Consider the following 20,898-nt stretch of genomic DNA (forward strand, 5'->3'; position numbering starts at 1 on the left):
GAGGATTCAGAACTAGTGCTCTCATTATCAAACAGGTTATCATTATCAAATTCCTCAACAAGAATATCATTTATTTCATCTAAAGAAATAACCTTCACCTTTAGACCGCTCATTGTAAAACGAACTGCAAACAACCTTATCCGCATAAACGCCCGAAGCGCACAAAGGAAACCAGTTTTCTAACATCAAGCTACCTTCAGAAAAATAGTTGCCAGACATCATATAAGTTTCTATTTACAGCCCCCATATGCAGAGAGTGTTGCCAAGTGGTGATCCTATACTTACTATACGAGTAAACGTATTATCACGAGACTGACGACTTGATAAAGGCAGTTAAAGTCATGAACGGAATATGCAGTTGAAGGCGGTACCGAGTAGATCGTGGTGAACGGTTTATCACGTGGGTGACGCTTAACAGGTTAAGGCTAGAGAACAGTGGTTTGATTTTGAAGTGCCCTTCTCCTAGAAGAGCTGCTTAACATAGCTAAAAAGTCTTTTCTACCCTTATCAAGTGGAAAAAAGCCACTGAACAATTACAATACAGTAGTTAACCCTATGAGTGAAGTAGAATTTTTTGGTTATCTTAGTGTTGTCAGGTGAATGAGGAAAGAGGAGAATGTGCAAAGAATAGGCCAGTCTATTTGGTGTACGTGTAGGCCATGTAGAAATTAACCCTAACCAGAAAGGGATTCAGTACAGTACAGTACAGTACTTTGGTTAGTCAAAGGACCCAATAATACTCTAGCAATAGTATTTCAATAGGTGGCTGGTGCCTCTGCCAACCTACTACCCATTTAAATGGTGGTATATATTTTTAAGTATTTGTATGCTGATAAAGGGGCTGCATACTTTGACTTATACATTAAGCTCAGAATGGCAAGACAGTTAATAAGTTAACGTGTAAGAATTATATCTATATGTAAGAGATTCAGAAATACTTCCTGCCCAATGAAGTTAAATGTCTGGCAAACACTCATTTCCATAATCCCACCAAGATATCATTGATACCACCGTATTTGTATCCTAATCTGATGTACTTTTTATTCCAGTTTCTTCAGCAAACAGTTTGAAGACAATTTTCATATGTGTCTGGAGTTTCCTGCCCAAAATCGTTACATTATTTCATTTCCGTTGATATGCTCTCATATGCAAGCTTGCACGCATGAAATATGTCCAGAAGAGGTGAGTTTTATTCATATTTCTAATTTTTGAGAAATCTGATTTGTTCACACATTCTTTTTATAAAGATTTTAGATTTAAGTTCAAATCTATTTACTTGTTTGATTCGTTAATTAATTATAAAGTACCTGTATATTACCTAAGTAGTTAATTGTTGAAATTTTATATCAAATGATCTTCCTTTCCATTGCATGCAATTCTTATACTGGTTTTTTTTTTTATAATTTTATCTCTTGTCAGTGCACAATCTTTTGTATAAATAAATCAAGTTACTGTATATGGTTCTTTTAGAAATATGGTTAGGTGTTGTCCTTGTAATTTTTCCAGAAATCCTGTGGTTGATCTACGTTGTGGTGAAAATGTTCACATTATCAGTTTTCTGTGTTTGCTTTTCGTGGAAAGTTGCAAAACAGTTTATCCTTGACCAATCTCTTGATAGTTTATGGTGAGATAAATTTTTGGGTCTCCATCCATGACTACTAATTTTTTGGTTTCCTTTGAGAGATCCTATTCAGGAGTGTGTATATTTCACACATTTTAATGATTCCTAAAGTCAATTCCAGTGCATGGAGCTTGTTTTCAGCCAAATAGGTTTTTGTTGAATGTGGCCTTAATTGAATATCTAGATCAACTGTTTGTCTTTAACAGCAAACCCGGCCTTAATTCTTGGTTCAGTTCCTGTGCTCATTACAGAAGATTGGCATGAACAATTTTTGCCAGGTTACCTTATCCCTGTCAGGCAATAGCTTATATTTCAGTGATGAGAGGCTAGGAATCTCAACGTAAAGAACATGACTTGTTATCCATGACTGCTAGACTTTTCTAGTTTTGTGTCAAATGAGATGTCCTTTTGTAGCATTGTCAGAGCTAGTTATGACTAGCAGGAGTTGTATACTTATAACCTAGGTCCTGTGGATGACATTGATTTAAAGCTGATTTGGTTTAAGCCAGACATCAGCCATTTGAGATTCAGCAAGAGTAAGTTACATTTACCCACTTTAAGTTTAAAGTGATAAGTCCTGCAAATGTCCTTATGAAATGAGAGTGACTGTTTTGGATGGCCAACAGCATTTATATATAGTAACCAGGTGTGGAATTCAGCAGCATATGCAATACGGAAACGAATCTATCGCTTGTTTGTTCTGACTTGAAATATATACCCTCGTTCATTACTAGGAGATTGATCAGGGTGGCAGCCAACCTTCCAGCAGAAGCAGGGGTTAGCGGTGTTAGCGGCAGAACATTCGCAGCTTTAATGCCTCTGCACTTACTAGCTCAACCATTATTTTTATTAGCCTCTGGCTGTTCAAAATTTTTCTTTTCCAGGAATGACTCCAATTTTCTTGGAAAACAGCATGCAGCTCTATCTGGGCACAACCGGCCATTCTGGTGACATGTCCTGATCTTTCTTAGAGATGAATCTTTGTTAGCATTGCCCATCACACAGAGGAGTCTCCCTGCGGAAAGTTTCGGGAGCGGCCATCCTCCTGGTGGATATAGTTCCGTTGATGATGTAAGAAGTCGGAAGGGACTATCCCAGACTTTCTTCTTCTTCCGTGGGAAACCCACTACTGTGTCTGCTCGTTCGGTCTCCTCCAGAGGACAAGTGAGTAAGAGGGAGGTGCCTTTATCTCCCACATGACTTTTGGGTTTGGAAAACCCTGTTGTTTCTCCTGGCGATGCAGTGGGGTATTCTTACCTTGAGAAGGCATCCATTGATGCTCATTTTGAGTCATATCCTTTCTTGGACTTTGAGGTTTCCGCTCAAAGTATCAGCATCTAGGGTTGAAGTGCTGCGCACATAGGGAGCCTCTTTTGCTCATACTGGGAATGGCCTAGGCCCATTCCCTTCCCTTTATAAGAAAAGGGATTCCCTTCTCTCCAGCCCTGTGCCCTAAGCCTCTTCTCCTCTGCAGTGCCCCGTACTGAGGTTCTGCAGGTTTTCCCTCTCAAGGGTAACAACTTCGCTCGCCACCTTCAAGGGTAACAACTTTGCTCGCCCACTCTCCATGGTAGGCGTGTGCTCTGAGTGAAGAGAGCGTGCTTCCTTAGAATTCCCTCTCAGCTGCAAGTGGTTGTCCTTACTTGAGAGTCCACGCTTTAGCTCTTTGGAGTGAAGGGGGTGAGGGGGGAAGCTTGCTAACATGCTTGCTATTCGTCGCTAGTATGTTCTAGCTCTTTGGAGTGAGTGGGGGAGTTCCTGTATCCTCTTTCTGTATCCCAGTGGGTTCTTCATTACTCCACCACGGCAGCGAGACAAGCACACAGGGTACCCAGCCACTGCATGGGATTCTCCCGTCGATGTGGGGATGTTGGTTTACCGACTCATACCCCTTCTCCCAATTTAAACCTCCTGTTGTCAAGCAGACCCCCTCTCCCCTTTTGGGTCAACATACAGGTATATACTGTATTAACGACTTCACCTCACACGAACAACTCGAGAGCTCCCACACCCTTGCGCGTGTGTCGAGGCTCACCCTCGAGTAGAGAACTCTCTTGAGCAAGATACCACTTCTTGCACAAGTCTTCAGCATGCTCCCATATGGTTACTCTTTGGGATCCCTTTTTGCATAGGTTCTGGATATTGTCAAAGCATCCTTATCCACCCGAGTTGCTCCTGTGGTGACTTTGGCTTCATCTATTGAGCCTGATGATCCATTTTATATTTTCTTTGACAAGAAGGATGTCTCCAGGGAACCCTAGGGTTCCCTTTTATCCTAGGCTAGAGAGCACATCGTCATTCTTTCATGCTTCCCCTGCCTCATTGGTGCCCTCACTTGGACCTAGTTCTCTGGTACCGTCACCCCTACCGGTGCCAGCTTCCTTGCACACACAATCTGTGTGAGTTTTCAGGTACCAGAATACCTGGAAACAACAGCTGCCATGGCATGTCTTTCCAATCCTGACTACTTCTGAGAAAGGCTCGACCTAGTCCTAGTCTAATCTCAACCAAGGTGTCGGAAGCCGAGGCAGGTTACTCCACCTAAAGGGACATATTTCTTATACTAGAACTAGTAGGGGATCGAGATCTCTGAGAGAGATCTTGTCTGTAGAGCTCAAACAGGCTTTCTCCAGTTGATTCAGACCTATAGCCTCTCCCTCCCAATGGAGGTTTTCCAGTTCTTATAGTTCCTGGAGTTTTCCCAATGACAGAAAATTCCTGAGACACCAGGGATTCCTCCTGAAGGCAACTACTTCCTTCTCAGTCAAGTCTCAGGGTTGGAAGAATTGGCACTCCCTCCCAAAGTATTGGGCGTCGATAGTAGTCTATGACTTCCTCTCATCAGCAAAGGATTCAGGAACTGCTACTGCTGCTTTGGCTTCTAGTCCCAGGGAAACTCCGCCCAGGCCTAGTTCCCCTTCCGAGGCTCCCTCTGACGACCATGACTGACCCCTGGGTCAGCCAAGTATGAGCCAGTCATGGATGCTCTCGACGGTGATTATAAATGTTCAGAAGGTGCACGGGAGGGGCTGGGTTGTTTCTCACCTGCCAGTCCTAAACTCCTTCCACCGAGCAAGTTGAGTCGGATTCAACCTTACTTTATTATTATTATTATTGTTATTATTATTATTATTACTAGCCAAGCTACAGCCCTAGTTGGAGAAGCGAGATGCTATAAGCCCAAGGGCTCCAACAGGGAAAAATAGCCCGGTGTGGAAAGGAAATAAGGAAATAAATAAATGATGAGAACAAATTAACAATAGATCATTCTAAAATCAGTAGCATCGTCAAAACAGGTATGTCATATATAAACTATAAAAAGAATTAAGTCAGCCTGTTCAACATAAAAACATTTGCTGCAACTTTGAACTTTTGAAGTTCTACTGATTCAACCACCCGATTAGGAAGATCATTCTGCAACTTGGTCACAGCTGAAATAAAACTTCTAGAATACTGTGTAGTATTGAGCCTCATGGTGGAGAAGGCCTGGCTTTTAGAATTAACTGCTTGCTTAGTATTACAAACAGGATGGAATTGTCCAGGAAGATCTAAATGTAAAGGATGGTCAGAGTTATGAAAAATCTTATGCAACATGCATAATGAACTAATTGAACGACGGTGCCAAAGATCAATATCTAGATCAGGAATAAGAAATTTAATAGACCGTAAGTTTCTGTCCAACAAATTAGGATGAGAATCAGCAGCTGAAGATCAGACAGGAGAAAAATACCCAAAACAAGGTAGAATGAAAGAATTAAAACACTTCTTCAGAATAGATTGGTCTCCAAAAATCTTGAAAGACTTTCTCAATAAGCCAATTTTTTGTGCAATTAAAGAAGGCACACACCTAATGTGTTTCTCACAAGTAAATTTGCTGTCGAGAATCATACCAAAAATTTTAAGTCTTACAATGTTAAAGAAATATCAATACTGAGATCCAGAGATTGAGGTGCCACTGTCTTTTACCTACTTAAAATCATACTATGAGTTTTGTTAGGATTCAACTTCATACCCCATAATTTGCACTATACACTAATTTTAGCTAGATCTCTATTAAGGGATTCAGCAACCCTAGATCTACATTCAGGGGATGGAATTGATGCAAAAAGAGTAGCATCATCTGCATATGCAACAAGCTTGTTTTCTAGGCCAAACCACATGTCATGTGTATATAGTATGAAAAGTAATGGACCAAGAACACTACCCTGTGGAACACCAGATATCACATTCCTATACTCACTATGGTGGCCATCAATAACAACTCTCTTAGATTTATTACTTGAAAAATCAATAATAATGCTAAGAAATGACCCACCCACTCCCAACTGTTTGAGTTTGAAAACTAGGGCCTCATGATTAACACAGTCAAAGGCAGCACTAAAATCAAGGCCAATCATACAAACTTCCTGACCACAATCAAGGGATTTCTGTACAGCATTGGAGATTGTAAGAAGGGCATCACATGCTCCAAGGCCTTTACCAAATCCAAATTGCAAACTAAGGAATAGATGATTACCTTCAGCAAACCTATTAAGACGTTTTTCCATAAGACGTTCAAAAACTTTAGATAATATGGGAGTTATGGAAATTGGACGGTAATCAGTTGGACTTGAGCTACCACAAACATTTACTTAGAGGAGTAACATTACCAATTCTCCAACAAGTGTTAAAAGCTCTTCTTCTTGCTAACTTGCGCAAAATAACAGATAACTTTGGAGCTAAGAAATCTCCAGTCTTTATGAAAAACAAAGGAAAAATACCATTTGGGTCTACACCTCCATAAGCATCAAGGTCCATTAATAGAGCTTCAATTTCACGAGATCGAAAAGCTAAACTAGTTAGTTTAGCCTCAGGAAAACAGGATGAGGAAGTTCAAGTTTTTCATTACTCTGTTTACTGTCAAGAACATTAGCCAAAAGGGTTGCCTTTTCCTTTGGACAGTGAGGGACTGAGCCATCTGGTTTAAGTAAAGAAGGAACTGTTGCATCTACACCAAAGAGTGCAGATTTAAGAGTAGACCACCATTTATGTTCCCGAGTTGTACCAGAAAGGGTTTCTTTTATGGTTAAATTGTATTCCTTTTCAGTTGAGGCATAAACACTCTGAGCAAAACCTCTAAGCTGAGTATAGTTATTCCAAGTCAAATCTGATCTGTTACCCTTCCAAAGATGATAGGCCTCCTGCTTCTCCAAATAAGCATGTCTACAATCATCATTGAACCACGGTTTGTCCTTCACTCGGTACCTTAGCACATGAGAAGGGAGACGCCTATCAATTATGTTGACTAAATTGTCATTCAAAGGGACAACAGATTCAACACTACTATATAATTGTGACCAATTCAAGCACAAAAGATCATGTAAAATCACATTCCAGTCTGCTTGAGATTTCATATAAATATTACAAGATTATAATTCATCAGGGACAGGCTGCTCAGTCTTCACTAGTAATGAAATCAAGGCATGATCAGATGTCCCGACTTTAGAACCAACCTTACTAGTTATAAAGCCAGGGGAGTCAGTGTATACGAGGTCCAAGCAATTACCAGACTTGTGAGTAGCTTCACTTATGATTTGCTCAGCCTGATTTAGAGCAAAGTCTAAAGCTCTTAAGACATGGCAATCAGTAGGAGAGATAGAACTTAACAACTACCTATGGTGAGTATTAAAATCACCAACAAAGACAAAAGAAGCCTTTCTATCATCATCTTGTATCTTAGCCATAATGGTAAGAAGACAATTGAAGATAGAATCATCCATGTCTGGATTCCGGTAGATCAAACACAAATAAAAGTTGTTATGCCTGCCACAAACTTTTATTACCTGAATCTCATGACATCCACATTGATAGCAGGACTTATGAGAAGCAGGGGACTCGGTCCTAACATACACCGCCATTCTCCTAGCCATAGGGATGGTATCACGGTTCAACATTATTGGCATCCCAAAACCAGTCATAAGGAGTTCAGATGAGTGCCTCCTATTAGAAACCAAAGTTTCTGAGCACAAAAGAATATCATAATGTCTGGATGCAACTGTAAGGTCTTGGATATTTGCATGATGACCAGGAATATTGCAGTACAGAAGACGACATTGACAAAATCTAGGACGTACTGGTCCCGGATTTCGCTCAATGTCTCCAGACATTATAAGAATTAATATTAATAAAAAAGAGATATCATACCTAAAAACTAGATTAACAAGAATTATAACAAAAACAATATATGCAGAATTATAATTAAAGTGATTGATCAAACCCATAGACTATAGTAAAAAGTCGGAAAAACTGGTTAACATGGAGGAGCCGATACACCATGCAAGGCTAAATACCCTCCAGGATAGCCACTTCAATGGAAGGGAGTACAGTAAGGATGGTTTTGAGAAGATAAAGAATCAGATAAGGAAAAGACAACCTCTTAATAAACCACCAGGCAGACATGGCCCTTCTATTAAGCCTGCCCAACACACCATTTCAAAAAACAAGATGAAGAGAAAAAAAATAGAATAGTGTGCCTGAGTGTACCCTCAAGCAGGAGAACTCTTACCCAAGACAGTGGAAGACCATGGTACAGAGGCTATGGCACTACCCAAGACTAGAGAACAATGGTTTAATTTTGGAGTGTCTTTTTCCTAGAAGAGCTGCTTACCATAGCTAAAGTGTCTCTTCTACCCTTATCAAGAAGAAAGTACACTGAACAATTGCAGTACAGTAATTAACCCCTGCTCTCGCATGGTCAGTGGCATTGGCGAACCTGCTTATTCCTCCCCCAAAAGGCGAGCGCAACCCTTGGCTTCATCTGTTGTACCCCTAAGCCCCAAAGACCCAGATTAGAGATTTATTGGTCTAAGCTGGTAACTGGCTCACTGCAGAATGTTAGCTTGCAAATCCTTGCGAGGAAAGAATCCCATAAAGCTGGTAGCTCATTAAGCTTATATCCTCCTCCCTTCGTAAGGCAACGAAAATATTACGACATCGTGGATGATTTCCCTTCTTGCCATCCATTTGCTCCACCAGTGTCAGCCTTAACACAGGGCCTGTTAGCAGAGAAGATCACAGCACAACCGATGGTATTCTTCGCCTAGTACACCTCAGGAAGGGAGTCTTGTGAAGGTAACCCTTCAAGCTTCCTTGACACAAACAGATCTTCAAAGACATCATCCTGTCTGGTGCTTAGGCAGTTCTTGGCTGGTAATGCAGCCAACCAGTGAGCCAACTGTGTCTTGAAGAACGAGATTCTGTTGTCTCCAAGCGTTTGAAACAAATGCCAAAGAGGGAAGTCCTCCTACTCATAAAAAACAGTCCTTGTTCCCATTCAGGAGAAATGGAAGGAAGTGTGACAAAAGCTCCAGCCACAAAGAGACTGGCACAGGAATTTTATTGATCTTTCTAGGCAGGACGATACCAGGAATAATGATGTGTATTACACACACACACACACCCGCTAGCGCATGCTTTCCCCCCACAATACTTCCATTGAGGAAATGCCCAAGATTCAGTTGGCAGTGTTGGGAGTTCCACATTGTCAAACCCTAGACAGTAAGTGTCCGTCAAACAGGGTACTTTGTCCTGTTCACCAACTCTCCCACTCCCCTGATTCGTTACCAATCAAGTCCATCGTCCTTCGCCCAGTGATCAGCGGACTTCGCCACTCAGGCCGAAGTCTAGGTCTCTCAACCCCGAATGATTTTGTCCTTTAAACTCTAGGTCAGATGGGCAATCAGACATGGGACTTCATGATCACAGTGGACTTTTCAGATGCATACTCCCTGATCCTTATCCATCCTGCATTAAGGAAGTACTTAAGTTCCCATCTGCACAAAATATATAGTTTTGAGTACTGGCTTCAGCCTGTCGACAGCACTCAGATGTTCATAAGAGTGTTCACTCTAGTCTCAGCATGGTCCCATGCCAACAGAATCCTTCTCTTCCATTATCTGGATGATTGGATAATTCCGGCAGACTTGGTGGAAACCCTCCTACACAAACACGTGCTTCTCAAGTTTTGCAACGATCTGTGGGTCTTAGTAATTTAACTCAGAAGTCATTTTGGATTTCCAAATGAGAACGGGTATATCTGAGGATGCATATCGATCTTGACTGGGAAAGTTCTTTCCATCACCTAGCAGAATCAAATTGTTCAAGGAAGTGGCACAACCTTTTCTCATGTGGAATTTGCTTCTAGCTCTTAGGCTAAAATGACTGCTGAAACACCAACCTTCCTTGTACTTTCAAGTCTCCAATGGTCGCCTCCGCTTTCGGTCAGTCCATTGGCAACAGAAAACCCTATGGTTTCAGTTTAGGGACCCTCTGGAAACATGTGTTCTGATAAGATCAGAGCACAGAAAGGGAACAGTGGATGCAGAAGGTTAGCTTACAAATCTCTGCGAAGAAGGAAACCCATAGGGCTGGCAGCTCATTGAGCTTATTTCCTCCTCCCTTCGTAAGGCAAAGAAAATGTTACGACATCGTGGATGATTTCTCAAGGGATAGATCTTCTTTCTTCTCCCTTAGATTTTATGTTCTTAGTGGATACATCATAAGAAGGGGGTGGCTCACCTACTACAGAACATGGTCTCTGGGTTATAGTCCAATCCAGATAGATAATGTCATATAAACCTCCTAGAATTGAAGGTAGTGTTTCTGTCCCTTCAACACTTCCAACATCTTTCAGGTCACTCAGTATTGTTGATGAGCGCCACTACCCCAAAGAGGAGGGCAATTTTACCATTTATAGTGATTCAAGAAGTGTTCAAACTTCAGAGGGTTTTAATTCTAGTAATCCTTTAGTTTTAAAGATTTTATAGTGGCTTTTCTAAAATGTATAACAGTTTGATTTTGCTGGATTCCGGCACACGTAGGTGTGTCTGGAAATGAAGAGGCAGATTCACTGGCAAAGAGTGCTGTAGCCAAGTTGCTACTCTGAAGGTATCCCTTTCTCTGTAAAGATTTTTTACCAGCAATTAAGAATTCTTTTTATAACAATTGGCAAGAGCATTGAGATAGTTCAACCGAAAATAAGATGAGAGAAATTGTGATTGTTATATCTCCTTGGAGGTATAATGGGATGTCCCCGAAAATGTCGTCTCCACATTGGTCACACACTGATGACACATGAGTTTCTGCTGGCTGGCCAACACCAACCATATTGCGACGACTGTTTGATACCCTTGACAGTGAGGCTTTTATTGACTGAATGCCCCACTTATAGCACAGAAAGAAATAGATATCTGTTTGAGGCTCGAGATGAGAATGGCAGGTTCATCCTTGCCAAGATCTTTGGACATGATGTGTCGTACAATGTTAGTGGCTTTTTTAAATTTATATCAGAAGCAGGTCTTCTTAATGCTATTTAACTTTTATAACATGTATACTTTTCTAGTTTTAATTGAATATTCTTTCAATCTTTATTCATAATAAACAATATTGGAGTCAATGACCTTCGATGTCAGGATGCCAGAGGACTTCGAATCATTCATTCATTCATTCACCACCGTAGTGCTGTATTTAAACAAAAGGAAAGTACATTCTGTTAATGGGTCTGCTATCTAACGGCCAAGGTTCCGAGATGGGCGGGGGTCAATCAAATTCACTTTTAGCCAGTTCATTCCAGGCAGAAGAAAAAATCTTAGTGGACAACTTAAGCAGAAAGATTCAGATAGTCTGTGCCGAACGGTCCTTGTAGCGACCTGTTGGGTTCGCTTTTGACAGACCTGTTATCAATCAATCTCATAGTACCATTGTACTGCTCCCTAATATCAGGCCCTGATGCAGCGTTTCAAGATGCCTTGCTATAGCAACACTCAGAATGGTATACCACAGGGCAGTGGGATCCCTACGACCTCTCGCCTGGAGGGGATCCAGCATCCTCTTGCTCAGAGAAGTTTTTTCACTTTCAGTAACAAAAAGGTCTAGATACCTCAGGATGTCCTCTATTGCAGTCTGTCAGGTGAAGCGGACATTCTTTTGTGGTTGGTGTTGTAGGAGTGTGTGTATTTGGTGCCTTTATACCCCTGTCTGAATAGTTTTATTATATTCTTTAGAGGAAAAACTGTACAGTTCAAGTGGTAAGAGGCTATCACACAACCTAAAGCCAGATCGTTAGGTGTCCTTTTCCTATTATGTGAATTATCATTGCGCTTACAAAGCTTTGAACCAACATCCCTTCAGTTGGAAGTGAGGCCACCTTAGAACGTGGCCAAAGTTCTCCGTTCCCTGAAAGGTTCTTATGAGCCATTGAGTCAAGCGTCAGATTGTGACTTGACCCTCAAATGGTCTTCCTTCTTGCCTTAGCCTCTCTAAAGAGGGTCAGCAAATTTCTTGGTCTCTCCCATGACATTGGGTATACACATCGATGAGGTCAGACTACTGTCAGTTTTTTTCTGATTTTATCGCTGAGACTCAAAATCTGGTTACTGCAGTCCCTAGGCTTGTACCCTTCTGGATTATGAGTGTAAGGGAAGTAATCAATGACATGGATCATCTGCTACTAAATTTTGTGTGGGTACTAAGGTGCTATCTCAAGTGTAAAAAACTGCACAACAGTCAACTGCTTGTCAGCAAGGGAAGTGTCAAGAGGAAGGTTTTAAGAAAAAAAATTCCATCTTGTTTCAGGCAGGTCATTGACCGTGCTCTCATTCTTTCTTCCATCCGTCAAGAGCTGCGACCTAGGTCTCTTGACGTCAGCGGTATAAGCACATCCATGCCATTCAAAAGGAATTTTTGTGGTCACAGGTGTTTCTAGTGGCTGTAAAGAATGTCAGACGACCTTCTCAACCCACCACTTGTATGACGTGACATGCAGGTCCCTAGACACATTCTCACTAGGGTGAGAGGCAGCAACCACAAGCAGGCGGCAGGCATCGCCATGAGAGTGCTCCAAAGAGCTCTCCATCCTGTAGAGAGTTGAAATCTGTGGTAATAATTCCCAAGGGTTATGGCTCACTAGACACGTGCCCTGGGGGCTTGGTGAGTGGTGGCGACCGCAAGTGGTCAGCAGGCATCACCATGAGGGTATTCCAAAGAGCTCTCCATCCCGTAGGGAATAGAGATCTGCAGTAATAACCCTGAGGGGTCATGGCTCCTGAGACTGGGGCTATGATGATAAGAGGCAGTAACTGCAAGCAGTCAGCAGGCATCACCATCTGAGTGCTCTGACGAGCTTGAGCAAGGCACAGACGAATCTAATGCCTGCTTACAAGGAATTCGAGGGGGGACCCCTCAAGAGAAGAATCCCTTTTGTGTTAGGGAGAAGGGCTACCTGCCTCGTAGGTGGAGGATCGACGCAAATGCATTTTACCTCTTCTGAGGGAACTTTGTGCATCGAGCAAGCTCAGGGTATTGAGTGCGCCCAGCTGGCTAATCAAGATCAGTTGGCATGCTCACCCTGAGTCAATTGTAATCTTGGTCAGAACTCTAGGGAGACCCTGCCAGCAACTCTTCTGCTGCCAAAAAGTTGCGTAGGATGGCTTCGCAAAGGAGACAGTGAGGAAAAACAAAGTTTCTCCTGCCAAGGGAACCCAGCATGCTAAGCAAGTTCAGGCTGCTCGCTTTCCCCGTAGGGATCACAGCCCCGAAAGGTACTCTGGAAAGAACCCACCAGCAGTCGATTAGTAGTGGAGAACACATCAGTGAGGGCCATGAAACCTGTTAGAGAAAATCCCCCCAGATGCTAAGGGGGTTGGGGGGTGGAGGCCAATTCCAATCTCTGTAGAGGAAGATATGTGCTTCCACTGTGTCCCACGAATCAGTAATTCCAAGAGCCATTCCTTAGAGGGTAGACCTGAAATTGCCAAGGAAGGCAATAGTTACCACAAACGGCAACGGGAGAGACTCCCCAGCGGTCTTGGGTGCCGCTGCTTCTTGGGAGGACTTGGGTAAACGAATCCCTTTCGAACTTATTCTTCCGTTGCCTACCGACCCGCTAGCTCAAGAATACTTTTATAGCCAGTTCATTGTTAGTGGTGGAAAGAGAGACGTCCTCCTCCACTGAGTCAAAAACGAAAATTGATGTGATTCACTCAGCGAGTGTTTAAGCGGTTGGCTGGACTATCCCCTGCTAACTAGAAGTGGGTTGTTATACATCATATAAAAGTTTATGGCTAGATTTCCAGCAAGCCAGATCAACATATCAATAGTAAAAAGAAAAAGGGTTTGTATTGTGTGTTGAAACAAATGTTTGTATATCCACGATGTCGAGGCAGCGATAGGTGAACCACGAAATGGCAAAGAATTACTTTAAATCCTTTTGCCTTATGCAAGGGATTGTTTAGGCCTAAGTGAGTCCATCTAGGTATGACCCAACCCAGCTGAAGGTGAAGTCACGAAGTTTGTTTGATTTCCACTTTATTGGCCTTCAAACATCATGAGTTATTGGCTCTTTTCAAAGTCAGATTGAGGAAGTATCAGTCCTCTCTTCCCCTGACACAATTACTTGGATATTTTCTCTTTGGGACTGTGGCTACGCTTAAATTTTACAAGGGATTGGTTGCTGTATCGCATTTTTCTCCTTTAATACTGTGCTAGGCATTATATCTTAGCAATCAATATCTGCCAACAGTTATATAAGCGTATGAGCAACCTGGTGGAGTAACAAGAATTTTCGGTGTGAAGGAAATGCCCCCATAAATCTCGATGTCACTAGCAGTAGGATGACGAATTTGGTTTAAGGCAATGGACAAGATGTCTTTTCGGCGTCTATTCGTCATGCCTGGAGGATGATCTTACTGGAATTATTATGGATTGTCAGGGGTCACTTGCCTTAGATAGGCACTGCACATCACAAGGAACTCCCTCTTAATGAGAGAATGCCTTGATGAAGTCATTGAGCTTCAGCAAGGCATTTTATTCCCGTGCTGAAACTTGGTGATGGGCAAGAGGGCTCCCCCAGTTCGAATCTAAATTTCTCTCATTTTTTTCTTCCTCTTTATATTACTTTAACCTTCTCCTAATTTTATAAACTTTCTTTCATGTTGCTGTCCCAACCCTATGAGTAAAATTTCCCATATGTATATGTATATATTTACATATATATGTCCTTTTTTTATGGCGTGGATGTTTCAACATCAGTTATTGTCACTTGGGTGGATGTTTCTACATCTGTTATTGCTGCTTGCTTTGATGAATGGGAAAGCTGTCATGGTTGGGAGGTATTTGTGCTCAAAGCTATATGTGAGAGTATTGGATGATCTCAGCCATCCCAAAGATGGTTTGGACCTTTTTGGCAGAACTATTCTAAAGTGTTGGCTCTTAGGAATCCAGGGGGATCCAATGCTTGGGGTAGGACTCTCGGCTTTTGGCTGGAAGCCCATCATTACAGATATGGGGAGGATGATTCCATAGTTTCTTGGTCTCAGTCCTAACAGGCGGGTTCAGCTTACACCTGTGCCTCTATATCTGTTTTGGTGCTATCCTTCGGGTAGGGTATGGAGTGGACCATCTGGGAGGTATACTGTACTCTTATTGTGCCGGTAGTGGGAGTGCAAATATCCTTCCCAACATGTGATGATTTAATGTTCTCAAGCAGGTGAATCAAACTGTTTAAAATATCACACTTCTCTTTTCTTTTTTCAAATGGATTCTTGTGACAATGAACCCCCCCCCCCCTCCCCAGGATATGCTGACTCGCCCCTGGCACTGTTGACGACCTCTGGCAATTTATTTAAAGAAAATTCCGTTGACGACTTAGGAACTAAAAAGGACTATTCTTCGAGCATTCGAAAAAATGGTAATTTGGGCAACACAGGAAAATTGAAAGTCCTGCACGTTACCCAATTCCCATTAGAAGCTAATTGTGATGTGCTACATAAAATATTTGAGTGCTACGGATTAATAAAAGAAATTAGAATGAAACTTCAAGATGATAATTGGGATTCTTGGTTATCATTTATTTGTCATGAGGAAGCATTTAATGCAAGCCATTGTTGATATTAAAGTAGGTAATACGAGTATTAAGGGTGCTCAGTGTGATGGGGCACCTAAAGATTTGGATGTCAACAGACCAGCAGACTGATTGATAAAGATATAAATATAGATATGCCATCCCAAAGAAAGCCAAGACCACCAATGTGGCTTCTTGCTCAATCTACAGGAGGTACGGAAAAATATTTCAAGATCTGTAAATTTCTTCAGAGGAAGGTAGGAACGATCGCACCTGGAGATATATCTCGATTCGGTAAGAAAAGTTACTTGATAAAGGCCAAGTCATACATGCAGTCAGTTATATTGTCCAATTTGAAGACAATAAATGATGATATAAAATTGGACATCAAACCCCATCTAAACTTTAGCTATGGAAGGGGAGTGGTTTTCAATAGAGATCTATATGAATTTACAGAAGAGGTATGTGTCCACTATCAGCATGGAAAGTACATAAAGTACCTGGAACATCAATGATTGTTCTTACTTTCCAGGATGCTGATGTACCTTTCCACATAGACATAGAAAATGAAAAGATCAGAGTTCAACCTTTTTAACCCTGGGTTGGTCAAGTTCCAAAGCGGGTACGCTATTACCAATGTGGTACCATAAATAAGACCTCAACTTTCGGACCATATAACTTCCTTATTAATAAATATATTTCAAATCCTTAAGTTTCTTATTTAACACTATTCATTCCTCAATATTATGTTAGGAGTAAATAAAAAATCAATAATTTTAAATATTTAATTTGGAAAATTTAGAAAAATAAGTATATAAAAGTATAAATATATAGAAAATAATCTGTAGAAAGTATTTACATTATACATAAGTAACTTTGGCAAACTGCATAATAAAGTTGAATGGCATGGCAGCATTCATGCCAATTTTCAAGGTCCTAGGCTGAAAAACACCAAATCTGTAACAGGGGTGAAAATCGGCACTGGCGTGGCACTCGATGAAGGCACTGGGGTGGCATTCGTTGAAGGCACTGGCGTGGCACTTGTTGAAGGTAGTGGGGTAGCACTTGTTGAAGGTAGTGGGGTAGCACTTGAAAAAGGCACTGGGGTGGCACTTGAAAAACACTTTAGTAGCACTGATTGATGGCACACTGGTGGAGATGGGGGCCTTCCTTGACGGGCTCCTGAAAGGGGTCAAGGTCATGGGAGGGTCATCTACATCGCTGTCGTCACCATCGTCGCATGGTACAGGCATCTTAACCTTCCTCATAGGGAATTGTATCCTCTTCTTGCTTTGAAAATTAGAAGAAAGGTGAAATGGAGGCTCACTTTCTGAAGAGGTGCTAGATGGGGTCGAAGAGGAGAGTGCTGGAGTGGGAAAAATTGCTTACACTTCCCTGGTCGATGGTGTCCACCTGGGGCATGTCACCATATTTCTGATAAAAACACGTGTTATCAGCACACTCAATATTATTAAAATCACTAGGAGATTCCAAAATCTCGTCGAGTCTTTTCTCAGAAGGGAATTTCTTCTGGATTTTGCCAACCTGAAAAGTTGGATTTTTTTTTTATAGTTTTCCCCCTATATACTTGAACATCCGGCAGCCTAGCACAAAGATGGCAATATCACTGCAAAGCGACACTATTCACCAATGTTCAGTGAAAATCTCTTTAACTTTCATTAATATCACACTGAGATATTTAGCGAAATGTAAAAGCATACGAAATTGAAATTTCAATACAGTTTAGTAGTGTGGTACCAAAATCGAGACCAAAAATAATTTGAAGAGCTACATCTCTGCTAGTATCTGAAGCTCCGACTTGTGCCTCCTACCCCTGTTGTATCATAACAAAGTCTCATGCAGCGCACCTCGAGAACGACGCCACAGACAAAGCAACAGGATTAAACCTGGGAAAAATTGCTTTGCGCCTGCGCCTGACTCCAAATTTGGGGCCTTTTAACTTAGCCAGGGTTAAGCAGAAGCCACTGCAATGTTTTAATTGCTTTAGATTTGGGCATCCTTCCAAAGTTTGCAAGAATAATAAAATTTGTAATACTTGCTCCAATCTTTACCATGGAGAATGTACACGAGGCTAGGTGCTTAAACTGCAACTCTAATCATAAATCTAATGATAGGAGCTGCCAATTTTATAAGTTAGAAGAGGCTGCCTTCAATAAATCATTTACTGAACATGTAAGCGTGGGGCATGCCAAGAGATTTTTAAATAAATCTAATACCTATGCAAAGACATTAAAAACAGGAGAAAAAGTTCCTCGGGAATCATCTCACCCACCTACTACTGTAGGTAGTTCTCGAAAAAGGAATTCACCATCTACTGATTAAGTGCTGCATAATAAGATAAGAATATCTCCTCTTAAAGATTTATCATTATCAACAAAAAGACACTGCCCACCACTATCAAACCTTTGTCCCCATTACAAAGGATAGTACTAACCTCTTCCAGGCCATATCCTTGCCTGATTTAATGGAGATTCCACCTGAAACCAAGTTATCAGGTGTACCTGTAGTGAGGAAGGTACAAAAACCTGGTAGCTCACAACCTATTAACCGTAAAAGAGAGTGACCTCCATCGCTCTCACCCCCTTCCATAAGAAATATTAGTTATGACATCAAATAAATATTATGTTTTTTCTGATGATGTTTCTGATCAACCAGAAGACAATTTAAATGAATCGGAAATTCAAGTTGAGGTCCAACTTCCCCCTCAACAATTAGATCAAAAGGACAAAATGAAAATAATAAACACAACTCAATGTATCAAGACCCTCTCTAATAAAACCACCTGGAAGTAGTGTTAAATCAAAAGTTCTTCCTAGAAATAAAACATAGTTTATTGCAATTGTCAGGGTTTAAGGGTCAAATATGAAGTACTTAAGCTCCTAATTCATGAACGTTCCCCCATAATTCTATATCTACAGTAAAGTAAGCTTGATGCTAACACTCCAAGTCCTCGAGAGTATGTTAGCTATAGAACACCATATAATCAACAAGCAGGGAGCCATGGCGGAAATCTCATATACGTTCGTCAAGATGTTCCCAAATACCCTTATCTACTTGTACACCCCTACAGGCAGTGGTTGTACAAATTGAAATAGGGAGAAAATATACAATATGCTCTCTGAACTTGCCTCCAAATGATAATATTTTATATGGTGATTTAATAGAGGTAATTCAACAACTCCCTCAACCTTTTCTCTTACTGGGAGATATGAATGGTAGACATCCTTTATGGGGTGATGTTTTGGCAAACACAAGGGGCAATATCATCTCATCCATTGTGGAAAATGAGGATGTTGGACTCTTCAATACAGGAGAGCCCATGCACTTCCATGTTCAGACAGGTACCTTGTCATGCATTGACCTTTCAATTGCCAGCTCTAACTGCCCTCTTGATTTCGATTGGAGGACATTACATGATTGGCATACTAGTGATCATGCACCAATCATTATAAACACCAACAATGGTCCACCTATACAGAGATCTTCACGATGGAATCTTGACAAGGCGGACTGGGATAAATTTTGTGAGCTAAGCGAAATTGAGGGGGATGCAGAACAGGTTGAAAATATTGATGATGCCATAGATTTACTAAATGGAACTCTAAATACAGCAGGAGTCAATTCAATTCCCAAAACAACAGGGTTATTCAAACAACGACCAGTCCCTTGGTGGTCTTCAGAACTAACTGCCCTGCACAGAGCCACAAGAAGATCTCTAACACCATTGCATAGACACCGAACTGATGAGAATTTAATTATATACAAGAAATGTAGAGCACAGTTCCGTCGTGTCATGAAAGAAGCTAGGCGTCAGTCATGGGTGTCTTTTGTTAACTCCATTAAGAGTAGAACACGCCATCTTCTGTATGGAGGAAAATAAAGAAGATTGCCGGCAAATTTACCCCAAACCCACCACCAGTGCTGAAAGTGAATGGTCAGTATGTGACTAAAGCAAAGTGATATTAGCAATCCACGGGCTGATCATTTTTCAATGTATGTTGCAAGTGTGTAGCAGCTCCTGGTCACCAATATAGGAGCATTGAAGAAAAGAAAATTTTAAATTTTGCAACAGGACGGGAAGAGTCTTATAATTCTCTTTTTACTGAAAGAGAATATGATTCGGCACTTGCCAGTTGTAACGACACAGCAACTGGACCCGATGGAATTCCATATGCAATGATTAAACGTGTACATTTTAATACAAAGTTATTTATTTTAAGCATTATTAATAGAATATGTCATGATCATAGTTATCCAAGTGTTTGGGAACTAGCCATTATTTTAACTTTTTTGAAACCCGGTAAGGTTGACATCTTGTTTATGTGAAATCATGGAGAAGATGGTCAATGCAAGGTTGATGTGCTACCTTGAAAAGAAGGGTATTTTATCACCCATTCAATGTGGATTCAGAAAAATACACGACTGATTAGTTGATATGACTTGAGTCCTCTATTTGTGAAACGTTTGCTTCCAAACAGTACTATGTGACAGTCTTTTTTGACCTTGAAAAAGCATATGATACCACATGTATATATTGTATACTTAAAACAATTCATGACTTGGGATTGAGAGGAGAGTTACCACTATTTATTCAGTCATTTCTTTCACATAGAGTTTTTCAAGTGAGAGTGGGGGAAACTCTATCAGAGAGTAAATGTCAGGAAAAAGGAGTTCCTCAGGGTAGTGTGCTGAGTGTAACCCTGTTTGCACTAACAATTAATGGGATATCCTCAGTCATTCCCCGGGATATTCTCTCAACATTATTTGTGGATGATCTCTCCATATCATTTGCTGGAGGTAGAATGGCAATGGTTGATATAAAACTACAACTCTCAATTGACAAAATTATCCAGTGGGTCGATATGAATGGATTTAAGTTCTCGACAAGTAAAACTACTATTATACATTTCTATTGTATCCGGGGAGCACATCCAGATCCGGATATGTACATTAAAGGTCAGCGGATCCCATGTGTAGGGAAAGCTAAATTTTTAGGTTTGATATTTGATTATAGACTTACTTGGGTTTCTCATCTAAAAGCTTTGAAAACTAAATGTCTTGAGGCTCTGAATCTTTCAAAAGTATTGTCCCATACATCATGGAGGCAGACCGCAATACTATTTTAAAATTATACAAGGCCTTGATTTTTTCCAAAATTAGTTATGGATGTGAAATATACTCAGCCACCCCAAGCCGATTGAAGATATTAGATTCAATACATCATGCTGGTATTTGATTGTCCACAGGAGCGTTTAGAACCTCGCCTATCCCAAGTCTTGTTGATGCTGGAGAGTTACCTCTAGATCTTTATTGAATGTCTTCTATTATTCGGTATTGGTTTAGATTGCAAAGACTCCCTAACTCTTTAGCCTTGCAGACT

General features: G+C 41.0%; 1 protein-coding gene across 2 annotated transcripts in view; it reads left to right on the forward strand.

Annotated features, from left to right (window-relative positions):
- Hem (Nck associated protein 1 Hem) overlaps positions 1-20,898 on the forward strand; it is a 616,888-nt gene that overhangs the window by 512,201 nt on the left and 83,789 nt on the right. For both annotated transcript variants that reach the window (XM_068351161.1, XM_068351170.1), the window contains exon 12: positions 1,050-1,182. In XM_068351161.1, the coding sequence (XP_068207262.1) occupies positions 1,050-1,182 (133 nt within the window). The remainder of the gene's footprint in view (positions 1-1,049; positions 1,183-20,898) is intronic.

Source organism: Palaemon carinicauda, chromosome 2 (genome assembly GCF_036898095.1).
Source record: "Palaemon carinicauda isolate YSFRI2023 chromosome 2, ASM3689809v2, whole genome shotgun sequence".
Taxonomy (NCBI): domain Eukaryota; kingdom Metazoa; phylum Arthropoda; class Malacostraca; order Decapoda; family Palaemonidae; genus Palaemon; species Palaemon carinicauda.